General features: G+C 36.9%; 2 protein-coding genes across 2 annotated transcripts in view; both read right to left on the bottom strand.

Annotated features, from left to right (window-relative positions):
- The window catches only part of cav2 (caveolin 2), a 516729-nt gene that overhangs the window by 236307 nt on the left and 256503 nt on the right, over positions 1 to 23919 (bottom strand). The window lies entirely within an intron of this gene.
- Positions 1 to 23919, bottom strand: part of met (MET proto-oncogene, receptor tyrosine kinase) — a 206386-nt gene that overhangs the window by 43683 nt on the left and 138784 nt on the right. The window contains exons 11-15 of the mRNA XM_028814530.2: positions 17325 to 17540; positions 14008 to 14154; positions 7410 to 7566; positions 4108 to 4248; positions 1194 to 1424 (exon numbers count right to left, since the gene is read on the bottom strand). Of these exons, the coding sequence (XP_028670363.2) occupies positions 1194 to 1424; positions 4108 to 4248; positions 7410 to 7566; positions 14008 to 14154; positions 17325 to 17540 (892 nt within the window). The remainder of the gene's footprint in view (positions 1 to 1193; positions 1425 to 4107; positions 4249 to 7409; positions 7567 to 14007; positions 14155 to 17324; positions 17541 to 23919) is intronic.

The following is a 23919-nucleotide window of genomic DNA, read 5'->3' as shown; positions in this document are numbered from 1 at the left end:
TATACATATACATTTATATATATATATAGTTAGTGTTTATACATACTGGATACATATTTTACATTGTCATATGTATACATCTAAATAAATATATACAGTACATACACATGCTTATTTAATATTTTTCATATATACCTAAGACATTTTTTATTAAGTACTTACTGATCAGTACATTTTCCAATTTTAATTTAAAAACTTAAATCATAACACTGAACACTCAGCCTACAGAAGAGGAGCAGAATTTCATGCGGCTACTGCACTATCAACTTCTTGCAGCTGGCAGTATAGGATTACAACTGAAGGGGATTCAGTGGCTTACCAAAGAGTGAGGAATTTACCGCACAATTAAGTGTTTTATTAGAATAAATCCTCCAGCTTTCCTCTGCAATCAAAGCACACGCAGAGAAATGCCAACACACATGTCAGTGAATGAATGGTTTTTTGAACTTTGGTATTATGGCCAAGCTTTAGGCTGTGAAAAGAAGTGAATGTTCTGTAGATCCAAAACCAATTGAAGGTTGTTTAGCTCTTCAATAAGTTAGTTCACACGCAAGGTGAATTACTCATTTTGTAATAGGAATGTATTTAACTGGTGTCTGGAGGACAATTTTACAGTTTATATTATTGATTATATTACTTATCAGTATGAAAGCTTTAATCATTGTGATCTTGCATGAACTTGACACCTTGCTTATGGCCTGGTTACACTGAATGTGTAACACTGCCAGGTGTTATGTGGACATCCCCTTGGCCTGGGCTAACTGCTCCTCAACAATGAGGATTTTGTGAGCCAGATCACCCTTGGGGAATCGTGCTACATGGCTGTAGTGCAGTAAATGATGCTCCTTCACAGTGCAGATAATGTGCCTCCTAGAGGTACCCATGGATTCTCTGAAGAGACACAGTACCAAAGGAGTCCAGTCTTTGTCACAGGTCACTGGATAGCATCCATGTCTCACAACCGTCTAGCAAGACATGAAGCACCAGGACTCTAAAGACTTGGACCTTTGACCTTTTGCAGAGATATCAGGAGTGCCACACACCCCTTTACAGCTGCCTCACGATCCAACCCACGCTCTCCCAATCCATCTACTGACTTCAAAAAACATCTCCTTGAAAAGAAAAATAGTGGGCTTGCTTATATAACATTTCAATGTAACTGTTCCCACAAAAAACGTCTTGTGTCTACCTACCTCTTCCAATCACTTCATTGATGTGGAGGAGGAGGTCATCTCGAGCTATTACAACATGCTGTACTTCCTTGAGAAGTTCTGGATTTAAGCTGCTAATATCGATGTGAACACTGGAGGGAAGTAGTGGAGTAGCCAAGTCAGTGTCTCCACTTGAAAGCACTGGAGAGAGATCTGTGCGGGCATACTGGGGTGGTCGGCATGATTCAGTCTGAGACAAACTCTGGCTCTGATCTGGAAGGGAACCAAAACAAACCAATATAGAAACAGCACAGTCAAACAAAACAGTACACAACATTATTCACTCAGCCACTACGTAACAATGAGATACGTGTTTAGGAATTAGCATTTGCATTGATACTTTACCAGATGTCTCAAGAACCAGGAGGAACCAAGCTTCTTCTTAATGTTAATGGACTGAACTGAGCCACAACATTTTTATGGCTGGTTGCATAAGCTTTCAGAAGAAACACACATGCAGATCATGGCATGAGTCTTGAGTGAAGTCTAATGTATGTTGCTTTGTAGACTATTTTGAAACACTTAGTGTACTTGTGAACTTCTTTGTTTTGTGCAACACTTTAATTTAGTATGAAATGTTGCAATACAATAAGTACTGGACCAAAGATGGAAGTGCTTGCACTTACGAGCAGCACTCAATGTGACTTGGAAAGTTTAATAAGTAATCGAGTTTGACCATGTCGATGAGTATCACAAAGAAACAATGCAAGAATGTGAATTCAAAAAGCATATTAAAGTATCAAAAAGAATAATGTAACAGCGGAGTAAAGTGGTTAAGCACAAAAATATAGCTCTTATGTTTAATCTAATCAATATTCAGGTAATGTGTCTTCTATAATTCTGGCTTGCAATGTAAAAACATCTGAAACAAAATCAACAGTCTCCTTCTAGCTTCTAATGTCAGTGAAAATGTTGCACTTATGAAGCACCACCTACTTTTTTTAAGCATTTCCATAATGTCATTCTACAATTTATCTATAAAAGTACCTTTAACCTGAGTATTAATATTATATCATAATATACCCCTCGACAAATAATATTTTGAAAATTTAACACCTTCATCACTATTGTCCCAAAAACATAACTTTCAAATCAATAACCTGTGAAAATCAACATTTGTAGCTATATCTACCAACTTAAACTACTGTTCTCTTATTTTTCATTATTTTAAGACCTTATACAAGTGCATCAATGCATTGTTTCCTATACAAATAAAATATTATAAGCAAATTTGTAAACAGAAAAAGCAACATAATCCTTGTTCAAGTAAAATCCACAACCTCCTACAATATGTACTACACAAAAAAAAGAAATTCCTTTCAGGATTATTTTAAAAACACTGTGTGGGTTTTAATGAAACTGGGGATTTAAAAGAATTAAAATTAAACAATTACATTAAGGATGCTAAGATATCATAATTCTATAACCTACGATCCGCATTTGGCCAAGATATCAAAGGCTTTAATTTTGTGTCTCATTTTTGACAAGTGTTTTCAGGTTCCCTAATCCTTCTGATCTTATAATATTACATAAATATGCAAGACTGGACAACAAATGAGAATGTACCTAGAGATTAGTGCTACATTTTCTAGGTCAGTATTCATTATAAGCAAAAATAGTGTACTGTCAGTCAAACAGTATTATTTAGCAATTTGGTTGCTTAGCAGGGAGTTGCCGACAACTCACTGTCCATGGACCCCAGTTTGAAGGCATTCTATGTGGATTGTGTAAGCTGTCTGTGTGTTCATGTCTATTTTCTCTTTTCTAGTTAACCACTGTGCTTTTAGTTTATCCTATACAAAGATAACATTTATAGTACAGTTTGGAAACATAGCCAAGCATAAGTGTAAGTATGTGCATTCTGGCCTTGCTAGTTTTGTTTGTTATATGAGTTTGTTCCCTAAGCCTGTGTAATGAAAAATGAGATTTGGAAAATGGATAGACAGATGATTCATTTTATTGAAAAAATGTAAGAATAATCTAAATATACTCTTCATGGACTGCTTACATTCAAACTGCATATACCCAACACTTCATTTTTTGAGCATACTTAATCCAACTGTGAGGTGGCAAAGAGATGGAGGCAGAAAACAGCCCTGTAAGGGACATAGAGAAACTCAAGCATACACCACACTTACCCTTACTGGACTGATTTGAACTTGAAAACTAACCTAAAAAGTAAAGAGTACCTGGAGGAAAATGTACACAGTTATACTCTATTTTTTTGTGTTGGTACATTTATTGATTGTGTTTATCTCAAGACATTTTTTCTCATCTTCACATATGGATAAAATGAGCAATCTCTTGTTTCTAAGACTGAATGACGTTTTAACTTCCTTACAAGTTATGGTGTGACTTTTTAGGTTTACAGTCACTATAAAGATTGTCATGTTAACTTGAATATGCTGCTGAGGAAGTTGCTTATGCTTGCAAAGTGCTAGTCTACTTCATTCATTCTGGATTTGTGGATAAAAAGTGAAACTGATGAGTGGATGTCTGTTTTCCAAAATGAGTAAAAAAGTTTTTGCTTTGAGATGATCAAGATCATTTTTGTTACTTTACTTGAATTTAACAGAGACAACAATATTAATAATGAATAACGATGAATTGAAATAGAAATAAAAAAATCAAATCTTTTCTTGCTCTGATTGCCTTTATCTTTATGTGTCTATTCCAATTCTCCTTGAAAGATATTTCATGCCATTTAAAGTACATTGCTATTATAGGAAAGCAGTTTTATACACAACAATCTAAATATTAAATCAATATTCATACATTAGCTGCATAGAAACAATTTTATTGAAAGCAGACACTTACACAGCATGCAAATGGAGAGTGTCATTTAAAAAAAAAACAGTCTGCCATCATTTTATAGTAGTACAACAACCATACATACCCTCAAGCAAGGTTGTTCGATAATCAACTGATTCGTGGGAGACCATTTCATTGGTTGGGCTGACATTTCTTGCATTTGCCAGCATATCCAAGTTTTGAATGTTCGGTCTTCCATGAAACCAAACCATTCCTTCATCAAAATCTACACAAATCCGAAATAGCAAGAAACTGAGTTTGAAATAAAGGGTTTAAGAAACTTTATTACTATAGGAAATGTATAGTACGTTTACAGGTAAGCATGCATTTCTAGATATTGACAAACAGTAAAAAAATGCTAACTGTTCTTTAAAGTATTATACAGAATATCACAAGGTATAAAATTTATTTCCTTTGTTTTGCTGAACAATAATAAACACTTGTGTAGACCCTGCTACTACAACAAAAAAATTTACATTATCTGAAAGTCATTATGATTTAAAGTGCAGTTTTTGTGCTGACTAGTCAGCATTTTGCCCTTCTTATGTATGTACTGTAATGATACTGAAAACATGTCTTCCTGGACCTCTGCAGAGTGCCCCTCTTTGCTTTAGTTCCACTGTTTATTTGTTAAAAGGCTTATTCCATCTTTGAATGCTTCATTTTGAATGTTCTGTTTTGTAGACGTCTGTTGAGCCTTGTACGCAACTTGTAATTGTACACCTTTGAAGTTTCCCACTGACATGTGAGGAGCAGGTGTGACTATTCAGTTCAACTGGATTACATTTTTTGGATGCAGATCAGTCACCTGGTGTTTAAGTGTATCCTGTGCAAAGATAAAACTTACAGTACAGTTTGGAAACATATTTAAAAAACACCAATAGGATACCCCTGAGCTTATGCTGCCTTATAGCTTCATTGACCAAATTCAAATATTGTTCTGGTCACTCTTGAGTGAAGTTTTCCCTCACATATCCTATGAATGTGCATGTTAGGCTGAATTAGGCTGTCTGCCGACTATAAACTGGCCCTGTATGAGGGTGTGGGGTGTGCATTATGATGGACTGGCATCTCACCAAGGCTCCTGCCTAGTTCCTGGTACCGCCCAGTATAAGTCCATGACCGTTACCATGATATTCAGTTCAGTTCAGTCCAATTCAGTTTATTTTTGTATAGCGCTGTTCACAGAGTGCAGGCTCAGTAGGTAAATGAAATTACAAACTTACTAATTACATAATGAATACACATAGAGACACACACAGGAAGAAAAAAGCAGTTTCAAACTGACTAACATCAATATAACCCAGCAATATCTATCCATTAATATTATCCTTGAACTATGGCCAGTAGACAACAGAGGAGAAGAAAACAAAAACTCCAGTCAGCAGCATCCCTGGAGAAAATAAACCTCTAGTCATGTTGGGGGGGGTTAGGCTGTCCATGGTCAGTAATAAAAGATAAAAATCAGACACAGCCAGAAATGGAAAAATCGAGAGTAAGAATGGATGAATGGAATAAAGTATTTTAATGTAATGTAAAAACTGTGGATATGCGTAACTAGACTCTCAATGATTCAAGTTTTTTTTTTTTTGATGTGGCTCACTGACTGAGACAATTCATGGAAAAAAAATTGTGAAAATGAAACAGTAAGGATTAAGACAGAATTACTTGTGGAAACCTGATACAACATAAAAACAGTAGGAGGAGATAATTAGGGGGAAACAGAAAGAAAGTCACCACAAAGGGAAGACTGTAGGATATAGATATAGCTCCTGATAATAAATTATGGAGATAAATTACATTGTGTGGGTATATAATATACTGCGAACATAAAACAGAAAATTGTATGGATGAGCTAATTTATGTAAATAAGATGGCAAGGATAATGTGATGGAAAGTTAAATGAATGAAAGGCAACTAATGGCAACAATTTGAGGAAACAAGCTATAACTTCTGGAGATTAGGGAATAAAGCACAGAGTGAAATGGTAACAGCTGCACAAATGCACTAAAAATAAAAAAAACAAAACAAGATTAACTCATACGTGTATCATAATAATGTGATGGTGATATGTATAGCAGTTCTAATATCCATGATTTCATATTTCATGATAATCAAACAAACAAAGCTTTGCACTTGTCAAAATATTTGTAAGTCATGACTACACATTTTGCTTCCTATTCTGCATAAAAAAAAATCAAAATTCAGTTTAGCTGAGATCCAAGGAAGTACATTTAAAATGTGAAACAAAACGTTTATAAATGCATAAATTATATAAATTGAGATTTTGTATTTACCAGCTACTGCGATAGACTGGCGCCCTGTCCAGGGTTTGTTCTTGCTTTTCACCCTATGCTAGCTGGAAATGATTCCAGCCCTTCTGAAACCCTGGTCTGGACTGAGCCGGTTAGACAAGGGCATGACATGACATATCCACCAACTAAGAAATGTGTCCTAATATCAACAGGCAGACAAAGGGGTTAATAAGACAAACAAAGTTTACTGCATCAATCTCTGTGAGCTGAGCTCCAGAGCCTGCTACTACTTCAGTCTTAGTTTTAAATCCTGCCTGAAGACACTACTTTAGCCAAGCATACTTTGACCAGAGATGCTGATTAGTTGCACATATGGTATAAGCTTGCTGTTCATTTGTATAAAAATGCAACTGTTCTGTCTTTCTTCTCAGCTTCTTGTTGTGGCTATTGGTGCCACTGCTCTACTGCCAAGATGTTTTGCTGCTCTTGAAAAGACACCAATGATACTGGGAGCACTAGAATCAAATCATGGAAAGCTTTACTGTTGAAAGCCCAGAAGAGGGCAGATGGCCAGTTAGCTGAAGTCTCTATGACTGTGACTTTATCCGACTTTGTCTTTCATTGTGTCTGTTGTCAGATCATGAACCCCTCAAAGTTTTGTTTTTTCCAGGGATGATGCTGGCAGGAGTTTTTGTTTTTCTCATCTCTGTCGTAAACTGGGTATAGTTTAACAATTATGTTAATGGTCAGATATTGATAAGTTCCATGTTAAATCGGTTTGCAAGTGTTTATTTCTTTGGGTTTACACAAATCTGTGTCTTTTTATGTGTTCATTACATAATTAGTAATTTGTAAAGGTTGCAATTGTATTTATATGTAAAATTGCTACAGTCCTCTGTGCCTGTACTCAGCAAAGGAGCGCTACACACACACACACAAAAAAAAAAATCAGTTCATTTGGCTCATTCCATACTTACCCAATAGCCTTGACTACTTTGGGAACCGTTACGTTACAAGTCACGACTGTCAAAGGCTGATGCTGAGTGAGGATTTGCAATTGCCACATGCGCTTACTGTTTCAAACATTTAAAAGTTGGATTTATTTTTAGTTTCATGTTCAGTTATAACGCACCTTCAATCCGTTTCTTTTTTTTCATCCAGATGAAGATGGCAATCAAAAACAGGATTAAAACTGTGACAGACACCACCCCTGCAACAAGGCTTGTGTAATCCTGCTCTTTGGCTAGAAATACCTTTCCAAGGACAACTGATGAAACTGCCTGCTTCCACTACAACGATAAAGAAAAAAAACATTAAAGCTTTTAATTGTCATTAGAAAGTAAAAAGAGATTCATCTAATGATTGAATCTGCAGTGTTCTTGTCAGGCACCATGACATTCGTTACACAGCTTGCTCTCTGTAGGTCAAAGGCCACATGTGCATGAAACCTGCAAGAAGGAATTGTTCAGAGCAAATCGAATGTTCTGTCAATTCATCTGCTGGAGTGACACAGATGGCAGAATTATAACCACTTTAAATGTGACCTGTAGTCAAAGGCAATCTGATAAGAGTTTTCTTACTAATTCATCTCAAAATACAGGGGATTTTATGACATTCATATTTTCAATTATAGTTGGTTTAGGTATTTGAAAGAAAAAAAAATGATTGCATAACAGTTTAAAGAACCATAGTCAGTTTTATTTCTAGTTGTTAATTAAAAAAAAAAAGTTAAAAACAAAAATACATATGTACAAACTGGTCTAACCAATCACTTCCCACAATGTTTAATTTTTTACTCTACTTGACACAACATCATAAAGAAAATACATTGTGACTATTATACACTAAAAGTGATTAGGCATTTTCTAAATAATCTTATTTTCCTCATTGCTGCGCGTAGAGAGGGACTAAGGCCCCTGTGGCACCATCAGATTCAACAAGGAGTATAGTTTTTTGAAAAGAATTAATAATAATAGTAGTAGTAGTAATAATAAAAATAATAATAGTGATAATAATAGTATAATAATAATAATAATAAAATTAATAATAATAATAGCAGCAGTGTCACATGTAGAGAGTACAGTGAAACCTCTTACTTGCTTGTTTACCCAACATGCAATACCTTGGGACTATAATGTGCCATGAGAAACAAGAATGCATTAAAAGATAGATAGATAGATAGATAGATAGATAGATAGATAGATAGATAGATAGATAGATAGATAGATAGATAGATAGATATGAAAGGTATATGACAGGAAACTTAGATTCATGGGTGAAATGTTAAATATATTTGCTTTAATAGATTAAAAGCACCTCATACTACAGAGCTAAACAACTGTCTAATAATACTTGGTTGCTAAACACAGTATGTAAAGTAAATATGACTAATAAGTAGTGCACAACTAGATTTAGGTTGCTTTAAGACACACTGAAACCAGAGAATTAAATGATATAACAGGATTAAACCACACCCCACAGGTGGGTCTTTTCCTAAACTTGAACCAAAGCCCTCAACAAAATAAGTGGCAGCTCCCCTGCTGAGCTCTGTAACCTCGGCCATGACATGGGCAGTACTGTACTCTTTGCAAAAGAAACAACATAGTGTACTGTTGCAAATGAGTAACACATTTTAACCAAAAGATGTATAATATAAATGAACATCATAATAAGTCAAATCACATTCTCCATGTGCTTTTGTGGGGTTTTCTCTGGGAGCCCTGATTTTTCTATCTTCATTTGAAAGTTGTGAGAGTTAGGTTCACCAGCAAATGTAACTTTCCCCATGTGAGTACAGATGTACTGTATGTGTGCAAGTGGGTTTAACTGAAAACCTCAAAACTGAGAAGTTAAAATCCATTATTGCAGACTTGCTGACTATCAAAGGATTTAAACAAAATAAAACATATCTAATATGTTAATCATTCACTATGTTTCAGACACTTAACCTGAAACACTTTGATTTACTTAATGTTACCAGAGGATTGATTGATAACAAAAACAGAAGCTTCAAACAATAAACTTCTGAACAGTTCTTTAAAAACATTTTTAAACACTGATTGAGGGTGGTCTCCCCTAGACTTTCTCATATACTCAGATATGGGGATGAATATTTGAGGAGTAAACCACAAGACAATGATTATATTTTTATATTATGTACATTAAAGAACCATCAACAAGAAATCAAATTAATAATATATTGAACATTGTAAAATAAAGTTGCATAAATCGGATACTGCAGCTGCATGAATAAAAAACTACTACTTCCGGCTAGTGGAAATAGCTCAAAAGTTAATAGAAATCTATGTTTTGTACCTCATACTTGTATGCAAAATTTGGTTGACCTAAGTGAAAGCGTACTCAAGTTATCGTGTTTACACACACACACACACACGCACACATGCACACACACACACAGACATAATTCCAAAAATGGTATTTTCGGACTCAGGGAGGTCTAAAATGTCAAGATTCATCAAAATCTCAAAATCAAATTTTTGGATGAGTACAATACTTTCCCTATGAGAAAGTAAATTGGATTCAGGGAGGTCTAAAATGTCGAGATTCATCAAAATCTCCAGGTTGAATTTTGGGACGATTATAATACTTTCCCTATACTTCGTATACGAGAAAGTAAAAAGGTTTTAGATTCTCTACGGCAAAAAATAATGGTGCTATTTGCACTTTATCAGCATAAAGAAGTTAAGTTTTTGTGATTTATTTTTTTATCTGGATAAGTGAGGTTCCGAATCTGAAACTAGGGTATGCACTCGTATAGTGGTGTAGTGAAGGCATTCGACTCAAGCAAAATTTCAAAATAGCAGTTTTATCAATATTGCATTAATTTCTTGATGGTTCTTAAAGTAGGCTGGAACTCAACGGTATGCAACACTGGCACTTCTTCTAATTTCTACTTTGAGTACCAGAAACATTTGTTAGTGTACCAGTAAGTACTGCCACACTGTACCATCAGCACTTGAAGATTCAAAGGGACCACTGTTCAGTTGAATTGCATCATCACAGTTAAAGTTTAACATGGGGATTCCCTGGCCCATCGATTGAATATTAGTTTGTCACCATAAACAGACTACTGCAAGAATATGGTTACACTTCAAGCACTGATTGCACTGCAAACCAATGAAGAAAAACAGATCTTGAAATTAAAGTGTAATTAGAAAAGTCAGCAAATAAAGTAAAAGCATCTCAAATGTTGTTATGGCTAGCACTGAACATCTAGCATATGACTAATATGACTGAGACTACCACTACTTTTGTTCAGAAGGCTTGTGTGCTGCTCTTGGGTTGGACTGATGAAACGATTACTACTTCTAGCAGCAGTTTACCCATCCAGATGTGTCCAACTCTTGGTGGGCTTCGTTTTTAAATAAATAATTAATATTTTTTTAGCTGTACAACCTCCATGACTGGACAGCAATTGTCAAAGTTGTTATCCACTTTCATCTTTTATGAAAAATAGTCAGTAATCAATACATTACATATACAGTACATGCTGGTAAGGTAATTTAGCTCTGAGACTGGAAAAACTAAACACAGCAATTAAGAGAAAAGGAAATTTCAAGAAAAACATATTTGTTTTGAGATGTAAAAAACTTTGCTAAATTTGACTTGATACACCTAGAGCAGCTCTGTCAAAAAGAAAGGGCAATAGAAGCATTTAATTGACTAAAATGTATAAAACTTGTCAGTTAGTGAAGAGGGTTAGGACAGCCTCATATTCTCTGTATTCATTGTTGACGTTGAAGAGATTTATGTCCAACATGTTAATTAAACCAAAGTCATTATAGATTTTTTCCATAAAGGCAGCCAATTTTACTGATTAATCCTTTCATTGAAACCAATTAGTCAAATATTAGGGTCACTGGGACAAGATACCTACCTGAGCTGCAATAGGCACAAGAAAGAGAGCATCTCAATATATACTTACTATATAATAAAACACAAAGTGTGTGTGCATGTGCGTGTGTGTGTATGTGTGTGTATGTGGCCAGTCCCTATGAGCAATCTGATTGGTCAGCTTGGCTTTGATGATGCAATTGAAAGAGGAAGTATGAGTGTGAGACACACAAGGAGAAGAAACATCATAAGAGGCATGTTCAGAGAGTTGTCTTCAAAGACGGGAAGTATAAATGAGACAATGGCGAGAAAGGCAAAGTCTGAGAAAGAGGCTTTATGGTAAACCACTCGAGAGAGTCAAGAAGGGATCAGACACATGCAGATACAGAGGAGATGAAGGTACACGTACGACAAGAGATATCAAATATTTTAAAATCTATTATATATGGTAACATGGCAAGAATATGTATATGAATATTTTTGAGATTTATTTATTGAATCAGGCTAGCTGAAAAGGAAAAAACTACATGCAGCAACCCAGATGGTACCCACTATCCCATTATGATTATGCCAGATTTTGTGATTTATTTTTTTTATTTTTTACATAGCAAAATGATTAACAATATTATTTTATTTTATTATTGGCTTTGACCGCCATTTTAGCACCTCTGGTCATTGCCATTTTGTGGGTTTGACAGTCTTATTGTTGATAGCAATGCATTGTGTGACACCAGAAAGCTAAATGTTCTGATTTCACAGCCAGGATGTATAAAAGACAATGATGCACTCCTCCTGACATCCACGATTTTCTGTTCTTTCAAAAACAAACAAAAGGTAGCAGTATTAGGAGGAAGAGTTTCAAATGTCTGTTCAGGGCAAAAGACTTTTGTTATGATTTTCTTACTACAAATTCTGGTTAGAATTAATGGCAAATTAAGTTTGCTTTTCTCTCCCTCACTCTGATTTTGCCTTTTCTCTCTCTGACTTTTTGATTTTATTTCCTGGTCTATAAACAAACAATTTCCCTCATTCTTGGCACAACATATCTCCTCTCTAAGAGAGTATACTAGACAAACCCATCAAGGTATCTAGATGATAAGGGAAGAAAATAATTAGGCAAGAAATCAGGAAAGCCTCTAAATGAACCCAAGTGTGCCATAATTGTGATGTCAACAAATAACAGAGTTTTCATTTTTGAGACTGAGGTTGAGCAGTTCTTGATAGATTTCAAAGATGCCCCAACAATTCAACATATGGACAGTTCTATGTGAATTAGATTAAAAATGAGAAGTTCAGGTGATTTCAGAGGCAGAAAATAATTTAGCAACTAGAGTGTCAAGACAGGGCAGTTCACATTAGTGAGAGGATTATGGAAAGGTCCAAAAAGACAGTTTGTGGGACAGGAGTGATATTAACATCCATCCATTATGCAACCCGCTATATTCTAACTACAGGGTCACAGGGGTCTGCTGGAGCCAATCCCATCCAGCACAGGACGCAAGGCAGGAAACAAATCCTGGGCAGGGTGCCAGCCCACCATAGGGCACACACACACTTAGGGACAATTTCGGATCGCCAATACACCTAACCTACATGTATTTGGACTGTGGGAGGAAACCGAAGCACCCGCAGGAAACCCATGCAGACACGGGGAGAACATGCAAACTCCACGCAGGGAGAACCTGGGAAGAGAACCCGGGTCTCCTAACTGCAAGCCAGCAGCGCTACCACTGTGCCACCGTGCCGCCACGTGATATTAACATTATATGATAATTACTGCATGCTAACATATCATGAGGGACACTGGACTGGAAGAAACAGGAGCTGGAAATAGACTGAAATAAGAATATTTTAGATATACAGTACCAATAATGCTAGCATAATATCCAATGCAAAATTAAGGTTTACAAGATCTAATAATGAAGATAAAAGAGAAACAGCAGATGCTACGTAAAACTAGAACTAGAAACTAGTAAAATTAGAGTGAATGCTTCAATCTGCATTCAAAGTTTGCTTATAAAATGTTCGTTTTCTTCAATCTCATTAATTTGGTTTAGAGTGCAAGTTCAAAATAATAAACCCCTGAGCAATAGCTATTTAGAACTGTGTTCATAAAACACCACACACATACAAATAAACCAACAGGTTGTAAATATGATTAACAAAACCGTGCAGAGCTGAGTGTGCCATAAGGTCACATGAGTAAACTTGCTTGATTACTTTTTCCTTCAGATACGAGTGCTTACTGAGACTCAGCACACTGAGCATAGTATTAAAGTCACTGTACAAAGATAACAAACACATAATGGCACCCGTACTACTCTTACAAATTATACAAAACATTAATAATGCTAACATTAACCACAGCTGCGCTGGGAATGTACATTTTGAAATGTTTATTTTGGTACGAGAGACGACTGAAGTCTACAAAATGTGTCCTGTTTAATCCACAAAGCTCTATTGCCCTAGAGTGCCATTTGTGCAGATTTAAAGCTTACATGGGTGAATCTAATATATAAACCTAAATGTGTATTTGTGTATGTGTTGATTCAATATGCAACTCCACACTCATTAAATCCATCTCAGTGAAATTTTGTAAAGATTCCCTATTTGTATTTATCATTCCAAAATTTACATGATGCCCCTATCCTGGGCAGTGCCAGATTACTCCTACTAGTTTATTATATAAGCATGCATATGCATATGATTAGATGTGTTTTCAAAGTCTTTGGAGAAGAATAATAACACCTAAATGATATGAATATTTAAAACACACAATGCAATTTAAAAAAAGATATATTAGAACACTGCTACTATCTTTTTTCTCCTAAACAAATGCTTTAAGATTTTCTATTAAAACTAAGTGAGACACTCACCTCAATTTCCAATTCATTGTTAACTGCCAGGAGACCCGTGGGAAGAGTGCAGACAATTGTGTTTCCTACCAAGTGGATATTTTCACAGGTTCGATTGCTTACTTTAAGTACTTCACCTTGTATCGCCTCAAAGTCCACACCGGCCACCTAGGATTAGAAATAGGCTTACAATTAGAAAGAAAGAAAGAAAGAAAGAAAGAAAGAAAGAAAGAAAGAAAGAAAGAAAGAAAGAAAGGATGATTTATGTGATAAAGTGGTGGTGTCAGTCTTAGATACAGTATGACAGCCTCCCTTACTTAAAGATAATTCAAATTCCATATCTATTTCTCATGTAGTTGGAATGCACACAGCATTGTATCTGAGTGAGTCGATCGATGCAGGTGTTAGGAGGTCTTCATGGAATTTTTAGGGCCTTTTTCTCCCCATGATAACTCCCAGCAGTCTTGTGCAATCCCTCTAGCTTCATCATCATTACTATTTTTAAACTTATGGCAATGTTTTTAACTGACAATGTCAATATGATAAGTTAGGGAGAAGTGTGTAAAATATTCAGTTTAGTTCTGTCCAACTTAAAATCCAAAATGACCTGTTAAAATATTTCAGAAGAAATTCCTTTTGTGAGTAATTTATGACCTGGCTTTACTGTGAAACAAAACAGTCAAATAAAGGAGCATACATACCAACCATAATTTGTTTTACATTTATTCCTTTATCAACTGAAACAGCTTTACAATAAAAATGTGTAAATTGTTGGGTTATTCTTCTAATAATAGACAAAAGAGGCATCCAGTAATTTGCATATACAGTGGCACCTTGGATCACAACCGTAATTAGTTCCAAAACTCTGGTAGTAACCTGATTTGGTCGTGACCCGAATGTAATTTCCCCCATAGGATTGTATGTAAATATATTTTTTTAAAGATTTTTAAGCACAAAAATAGTTAATTATACCATAGACTGCACAGCGTAATAGTAAACTAAATGTAAAAACATTGAATAACACTGAGAAAACCTTGAACAGAGAAAAGTAACATTGCAAGAATTCATGCCACAGCCTTACAAACTGCTCGCTGTAAACACTTTTTTTAATGTGTTTTAAGCACAGGGAAAACATGAACATTTGAAAAATCCGTAATTTAATAAACAACCAAGAAAAGTAACATTGCAACAATGAACGCTACAAACTGATCGCTGTAAACAGAAGTGAAGTGGAGGTTAATATCCAATAGAAAAAAGTCTTCATTAAATACAGCGAGGTTAAAGCAATGCTCGAATCGGTCTCTTTAAAAACAAGCCCAGTGCATTCTTTAATTGCCTTCTCTGCCTTACGCGGCCAGCCCTCTCTCTCTCTCTCACTCACCCTCTCTCTCTCTCTCACTCGCTCGCGCTCTCTCTCTCTCTCTCACTTGCTTGCTCTCTCTCTCTCTCACTCACCCTCTCTCACTCTCTCTCTCTCTCTTGCTCGCTCACGCTCTGTCTCACTCGCTTGCTCTCTCTCTCTCTCTCACTCACCCTCTCTCACTCTCTCTCTCTCTCTCGCTCGCTCGCGCTCTGTCTCACTCGCTTGCTCTCTCTCTCTCTCGTGCTTGCTCGCTCTCTCGTGCTCTCTCTCTCTTTCTCTCGCTCGATGAACAGATGCAAAAGTTTGGCTAACTTTTTGGTCGTAACCTGATTTGTATGTGGTCCAAGATGTTCGTGACCCGAGGTTCCACTGTATATTGTATAAGGCAGGAATATCTAACAAATCAAGTCTAGCCAAGTGACTTTATTGTCATATCATCCACACACAATGATGCAGAATACAGTGGCACAAAATAATGTTTTCCAGGACTGCAGTGCAACATATACACAACAATTAAAAGCTACAATAAATGAACATATATTGTAATGTAGATTTAACGACTTAAAGCAAAATAGCCAAAAATTCCATTTATATGTAACAGCACTGTTTCATTAGGGACAATTGACATTAAGACTGGCAGTTGCTTGTCCATATTCAAACCTCTGTGCCTGTCTCTCTGTTTGTCTACTTCTGTACATTCAGTACTCCTCTACAGCATACCGATGTGAGTATACAGTGTGGATGCCATCCATCTCCTTCCAGAGTGTAGGTTAAGGTTGGTGACAATAGATTTGTGGATTATGTGGCTGGCATGTTTCTAACTCATACTGAATTCACTTAACCATAAATGACATTTCTATTTTTGTATACTTTATGCACTGTACAGTTGCTAAGTAGAAACATAACCCCAATGCTTCTAACGTTTTCAAATTCATTCAATCAAATTCAGGACTGTGGAGGCACAAAAGCTTCTCCTGTCTGCATCAGGCAGGGCATGAACCATCCCTAGTTCATTTTAGGGGACCATTTATTTACACACATTTTAACTCACATAGAGCCATCTACAGCCACTAGTTAACCTAATGTCATCACTTTGGGGGTGTAGGAAGCAAACCCTGAAAGACATGGGGAAAACGTGCAGCCTCCACACTGACAACACCAAGAACTGAGAGCTGAGCTCAGACCACCACATCTATGAGAAATGTTAACAACTGCACCCCCTGGCTATCTGATGCTTACAGTTATCACATATTTAATTTAACATACATTTTTTTTTAAAAAATGTATCCAGTCATGCTTGATATATGGGTAACACTTTATTTTAGGTACTGCAAAAATGCATCTATTACCCATTTACTGTTATGTAACAAGGCCTTAACAAACACTTCTTTGGGTCTTCATAACACTTACAATGCATCAGTAGAAAGGTTATTCATCTCTGTGCCGTGTGCCATAGTGACATGATGGTAAAATTACTGTTATTATGAAGACCTTATAGTAAATATGTACTACCAAGAGAAATGTGTCTCAGTTAAGCCACCTCAGAGCACTCCAAGGTAAATATTTTGTTAGTTCGTCACATTGCCGAGATGAATAAACACTATACTGATGTTTTGTAAGTGTTATGAAGGCCCAAAGAAGTGTTTGTTAAGGTCTTGTTACATAATAGTAAATGAGTAATACCAAGTGCAGTCACACTGTACTTTATGACTGTTTAGATTTACTACACATATGTGGAAACATTGTTGAATGTTATTCAGTGTCAGACCCAACAGTGTATACAGTTATAGTGTGTAACTGTTAAATTAAGACTCTGGTGATTAGATTTCAAAAATATTCATGCAGAATCAATTAAATATTTTAAGAGAAATTATTTCACCAGTTGCTTTCATTCTAAAACTATTCAGCTAAATCCAGTGTATTTTAGCATAAATGGGCTGTCCACATAAATTTACAAGGTTGAAGAAAATCTTACCTTGATTTCAAGAATATTTTTATTGCCTTTGGAGATAACTTTGAGGTTTTCAAACTTTTCAAACTGGGGATCTTCTACATACAAGAAATCAAAGTGCCGTGATGAATACCCATCCATGATAAATGACACTTTGGTTGGCAGCGGTGGTTCCAGTTTCAAATGTTTCAGAGAAGGAGTTGTACAGTAGATGACCTTTTCATCACCCGGTATGCATTTCTTAAAAAAGAATGAGCAAGAAAAAAGATAGAAATGTTTCTTACAAGTCTTTTACACAGATCAATGATCACAAAAAAGGCATTTCATTCATCACCAAGTAATTGTTGCTCATGCTGCCAGGGAAATGGCGGTCCCTTTGAAGTGATACTGCAATTAAGAAATAAATAAATACATTTTAAAAATCAGCCAAGCATTTAGTTAATCTTCACAGATTGCCATCAACACGGTGGACATCTTGATTTAAGCGCAATGCACCTGAATGCCAATACTACTTAGCATGTCTGGAGACCTTGTTATCTCAAAAAGCAAAGGTCATCATGTAATGGCACGCTGTAAACAAGAGCCCTATGACGGCCTAGCAGGAGCTCACTCAGCTGTGTTCGAGCCACTGTGAAAAAGCAACTACTGTTTGGCCGACAACCTCCCTACCTGCCTTGCATAGCAGATCAGCTCCTACATCCCTCTTCTCACTTTTTGACGTTTTAAGTCTACCATGGCTCATGTCACTGATGTTTTGTCCAAGCCTGATGCTGCCTGAACTGGTGCTCTCTATGTACATGATGTTTTTTTTGCAGTTAACAGAGTGACTGTAATTATAACCTGACAGGGAGAGTCTACCATCAGTCTTTGTTTATAATGGCCTGCTTAATAGTAAGTACTGTTGCCAAATGTTTTTCAGAATGAATTACAACTCATGAGGCCTACTTTAGTTTAAGGAACTGAGCAGTGGAAAAAGGTCACTGGTTATTAGTTATTGTACAAATCAGTGCTGTTATGGTTCTGTTGACAGTCATGACATCCTCCCCTTTTAAGATACATTAAAACAACCTTGGCTTGTGACTAATGGTTATGAAATTAAACCAACATGTAACAAAATGCAGAAATAAATGGTGCAGCACAGTGACACTGTGTGTAATATAGTGAACATCACAAAAAATACGTAAGTAATACATATAACATATATTCATCTATCCATGTTATGAATCTGCATTCCATTACAACTTTATAGGAACCTAGAGACCAGCATCTGTTGCAAAGAATATGGTGCCCGTTTATAACAGGGTACTCTCATGTACACAACCACAGTTACCATTTAATCTAGCATATATGATGGTAAGTTATGGAATAAAACTGTAGTCAGGTTGATAATCGAACTCCAGCTTCATTGTACAGTAAAGCAGTGGTGATAACAGACAGATCAAATCACTAGAAACATTGGAAGAAACCCCTTACTTCTATTTGCTCTCCTGTGTTATAAACAAAACTGAGCAACAGTGGTGTGTGAAATTGGGATTTTAATCATGAGTAGGTGCCCTCTGATGGACTGGCATCCTTGTCAGGGCTTGTTTTTGTCTTGTGCTCAGAGCTTTTGGAATAAGCACCGACTCCTGTGTTGGATACGTAGGTACAGAAATCAGTGTGTGGCCAATCCGTGGCTGGGCAGATCAGGAAACAAGGCCAATAATCGTGGATAAAGCAACTTGTGTTATCCAAATAACCTATTCAAGTTCAAAATGAAGGTGAAGCTTATTGTCATGTGTATGTGGTGTAATTAAATTCTTATTAGCTTATACTCACACATATTACATTCAGGACTCTAGATTTACATGGTGTATTAAAAAATTTGTTTTCGGAGTGTAGTGTCTCAAAATCTGACACACATTTCAAGTTCAAAAGGAATGGAGCTTTATGTAATATTCAGAATTATTCATTTGGCTACTATAACCCTAACCACCACATACAGGAGCTAAACAGCAGGTTATCCATGTCAAGTATTTAAACTATAAAACCTCTGAATAACCTCTTTCTTCTTTGTTTGTGTTTAACGTACCTTATATTTGAATACAATTTTAATTAAATTTAACAGTTAGTCCCAGAGAATAAAATCACCTGTGTTAAAAAGCCCACATATTTAAAAGCATTATAGCATTATTTTTAAGTAGAAATTGTAAAAGCAAAAATAAGATGGAAACAATAGATCCCCGCCTGTTCACTTGCATGTTCTCACAGTATCTACTTGTGTTTTCATTCAGGTATTCCAGTTTTACACCCTGTGAAGGACAGCCGGGTCCCATGCCCGGCAGGGACGCCCCTACTGCATCTGTTCCGGGGGAGCTACCATGGACAGCTCAATACCTCCCCCGGGACGCTTGGTGGCAGCCTTCCTGGCAGATGATGATTCCCCAACCTGGCGCATGGCTCCATGGGAGATGGAGTCCTCCACAGCCTGGTTGGGGGCTCGGATGGCCGCCAGGGGGAGCTGCATGGAGTCTGCAGCCCGGCTGGTCAAATCTTCAGCCCCACCCGGAAATGCAATTAGGGCCAGGTGATCAAGCACCTGGAATGCTTCCGGGTGGGGTATAAAAAAGGCCAGCCACCACCTCTCGAGACAGCTAGAGTCGGGAGGAGGAGGACTAAGCCTGAGGAGGAGTGGTGGTAAAGGAAAAGAAGAGTGTTGTGGTTATTTGGGAGTGTTTTGGGACTGTGTTGGAGCTGTGGGACACGGGGAAGGCGTGCCCCACGGCTGAAGAAAAATAAAAGATTGTTTTATTTAAGTACGTGCCTCTGCCTCAGTCTGTGCCGGGTCGGGCGCTATATAGCGCCTTTCACAACCCATATCACAAATATGTCCAGGTGTATTCAGAATGGTGCCCTGTGTGTCCAGGGTAAGTTTCAGCTCCCGCTTACAGTATGCACCACCACCCAGAATAAATGGTGTTATTACATTCACTTTAACAAAAACCCAGGAATGCATAAAATTAGTAAAAGTTGACTTATAAAGATATGTAATCCATACCCTTTCTGTAATGAGGTGAAATTATACTTCACATACTTTTAGCTCTATCAAATGTTCTAATGAATTAATGGCTGAGTTTATTATTAAATACTACTCATAGTCATTCCAGAATTAACATTGTCAACCTTACTAAGATGATTTACAGACACATTAAACATATTCATTCACTTCTCTTAGTCAGATCTTCCAACTTCCTGTCATGTTATCATGCCTCAACAAGAATCCCCCTTAAACCAGTCATCAAATTCAAGCTTGACACAAAAGATGTAATTAATGGTATTAAATTTATATAGCGTCATTTAAGAGATGGTAGCATCAATATCTACTAATCTGTCTGTACATTCTTCTAGTTCTCAGCATTCCAGTCCAAACACAAGACCCACCTCTCCATGACATATGAGAAATCCATCCCTCTGTTGATCTCACTTTTTCCATTATTTGGGTCTCTGGGAGCACTAAGAACACAGCAGAATGCACAGGACAGGCTGTCACTTAGGGCACACTTACACACACCAAATCACACTGGTCACTTAAAGAAATATGCAAATATCTATGACATGGCAGCAAATGAGAATACCTTAAGAAAACTCATACAGAAACAAGGAGAACATGCTAACACCACAACAGGCAGTGACCAGGCTGGGAATCGATCCATGAATGTAATGCAGCACATCATTGTGCTGGTACTTCTGAAAATGTGTCTTACAGACTTCAGATCTGTGTCTGTGTGTGTGTGTGTGCAGAATGGGGCCACCCAAGTAAGCGTTATTCCATCTTTTGTAGATTATTCTACACTACACAGACCTAATGGATGGAAAAAAGGTGGGTTTCAACTCAGGCCACAGTGCCGGTGTTTTTTCATAAAGTTCATTTTTCAGATGTATACAACACATTGTGTAATTGTATGTAACATTTGTAAATATGCATATGTATAAAACCAGGCAGCATTGCTGAGAAGAACGTAATGCCACTGCCTAACAGTAACTGATTTCAAATTCTGGTCTGTGCAGAGTCTGAACTTTCTTCCAGTGTTTTCAGCAAGATATTCAACTACATTTGCCAAACATCCATCTGGTTACGAATTCTGTCTGTTATAACATGAACATAATGTCAAACATGTGTGATTGGGAGGCAGAAAAAGGGCCTGAATAACAATGGTACCATGCCAGACCAGTGGGTGGCGAGCTGCACTGACTTTCTCTCCTGGCGCCTTTGATGCCATCACTTCCGGTACTGGCGACTTTGATGACATCACCTCCAGCACCAGCGCCTTTGATAACATCACTTCCGGTCCCAGTGCTATTGATGATGTCATGTCTGGTTCTGATGATGTCACTTCCTGTCCCGGCCTTTAAAGCCACCACATTTGCATTATTAAATCAGTTCTGTTTTGGACTTCAACCTGTAAACAACTCAACAAAAATAACCCTTTGTAGCCAGGGCATAATACTGTATATGGGTGGCTGCCCCAAACATTTTGATGTCTGTGGACTATTACTGTGACAATAACAAACCAAAACTTGCTTAATAGGATTCAGGGCCATAGTGGAGCTGGAGACTATTGCAGTAACAGTGGGTGCAGAGTGTCATCCATCACATTACCCCTTCACACACACATCCAAACTCTACTCACACTCATTAAAATCTGCCAACATTGTCTTTGGGAAATGTGGATGGAAAACTCGAATCCCCAAACAAAAACCCAAAGAGTAAGGGAGGTGAATGTATACACTCCACAGAAGCAATGACTAGGCATAGGACCATGTGCCACCATACAGTGATTTTGCTAATATGCAACTTATTTTATGGCATCCATTTTCTAACAAATTTGACTCATGCTGAGTTTTTGAGGTGCTAAAGCAAATGCTGCCAGCATTGTATTCAGGAAACCAAACCTAAACAGGACTGGCATGTCAAAAAACACAGCCTTGTACACATTCAGACCAATTCAGTCACTAGTCATCATTACTGCACATATTTGTTGTGCGCAATGGAAATTGGAAAACCTAACGGGAAACCCACACGGACATGTAGAAAACATATAAATGCCAAACAGACAGCAATTGCAATTGCAATTCAAGTCCAGACATTTAAGGATCAAGGATTAAAACAAAATCCTTGCATCACAGCTTCTTTTTGTAGTCAACACAGCTCTGCTTCTGATTGCACACTATGATCTGAACAGCTAGTACTCTGACAATCAATCTCTAATACTATACTATAACTTGATGTGACCCAACCCCTTCACTATTTGGTAACTCACCTCTATTGCAGAGATACATTCGTATCTTGCCTTTAGCAATCATTTGTATTGATTATAAACTAGTTATCTTAAGTTGTATCATAGATAATTATCAATGATACAATTTAAGATTACTAGTCTGTAATTACCAAGGTTGGCAAGATCTCCTTTATTTACTTTAATGATACAATGTAGACTAGTCTTCAGTACTTAAGAGCCTCCCTGGTATGTGGTAACTTCTGGTAAATTTGCAGATCTTAAAGTTTTGAATATGTTATCACTTGCTTCTTTGAGGACTCCATGATAAATGTTGTTACCATCAAGTTTTTAATTTTAATCTTTGCTGCACACTATGCTATAAGAAATTAAGAAAATTCTTTTTGGCAGCCTGGTGAAAACTTCAGAAAATAACAATATTTTAGGAAATTTTCTATTTCATTAGCTGTGTGTTTACTTCATTCTGTACTTAATACATTTCACCTGCTCCTGGTGATGATAATAAAAGAACCTTGTACAGCTGACTTTCGCATTATCAGCAAGGAACGTTTTCATATTTCTAATTTATTTTTTAAGGTTGCTCTTGTGTGTTCAAAGGCTCCAGTAAATATTGGTGCCTTTTATAAAAACAAAATGATATAAAAAATGTATTACAGTATATAAACTTATATAAACATTTTATTATATAAAAATTCGAGCTAGGCATCATCAATTGAAATGTTGCCTCAAAGTTCAAAGATCTAACTACTCAGACCACTCACTCACCTTCACAGTTCTGTCCCCAAGATGTTTCCCTAGTTTTTAAATTTGCGATTCAGGATTAGCAGCCTAGCTGTACTCATGTTATTTGTGCAGCTATGGAGAATGAAAGCTCAATCAAAATGCCTATCCACACTCCAAGGGAGACTTATGCATCATAAAGACAACACACTGCATGAAACAGCAAGGTCATCCAATGGACCAATGCTGTTAATAACAGATGCCTCTTGAATGACTGTTTACTTCTACCTGAGGTGGACTTACAGATGTCTGGGTAGGGCTGCTCGGACCTGCTTAATAACCTACAATTATTAGACTTGTCTTACTAACCTGGAAGTAATTGCACATTTTTTTTATCAGTGGGCCCATTATACTATCCATCTAATATGGCAGTGTGGGGTAGTGGTCATCATGATTTGGTGTGATTTTATTTTTTAATTTCCATCTCTAGGTCTGTATCCAGCATTGCTAGGGACATGGCTTTTGAGGTCAGGACCCATGCGTAATCGATGCAACGTGATAAAAGAATGGCTATGAGTGCAATTCCGCATCCGATCTGTGGACATCAATTCTCTGAAATGTTC

Source organism: Erpetoichthys calabaricus, chromosome 1 (genome assembly GCF_900747795.2).
Source record: "Erpetoichthys calabaricus chromosome 1, fErpCal1.3, whole genome shotgun sequence".
Taxonomy (NCBI): Eukaryota; Metazoa; Chordata; class Cladistia; order Polypteriformes; family Polypteridae; genus Erpetoichthys; species Erpetoichthys calabaricus.
This window is presented reverse-complemented; position numbering and strand designations above follow the sequence as displayed.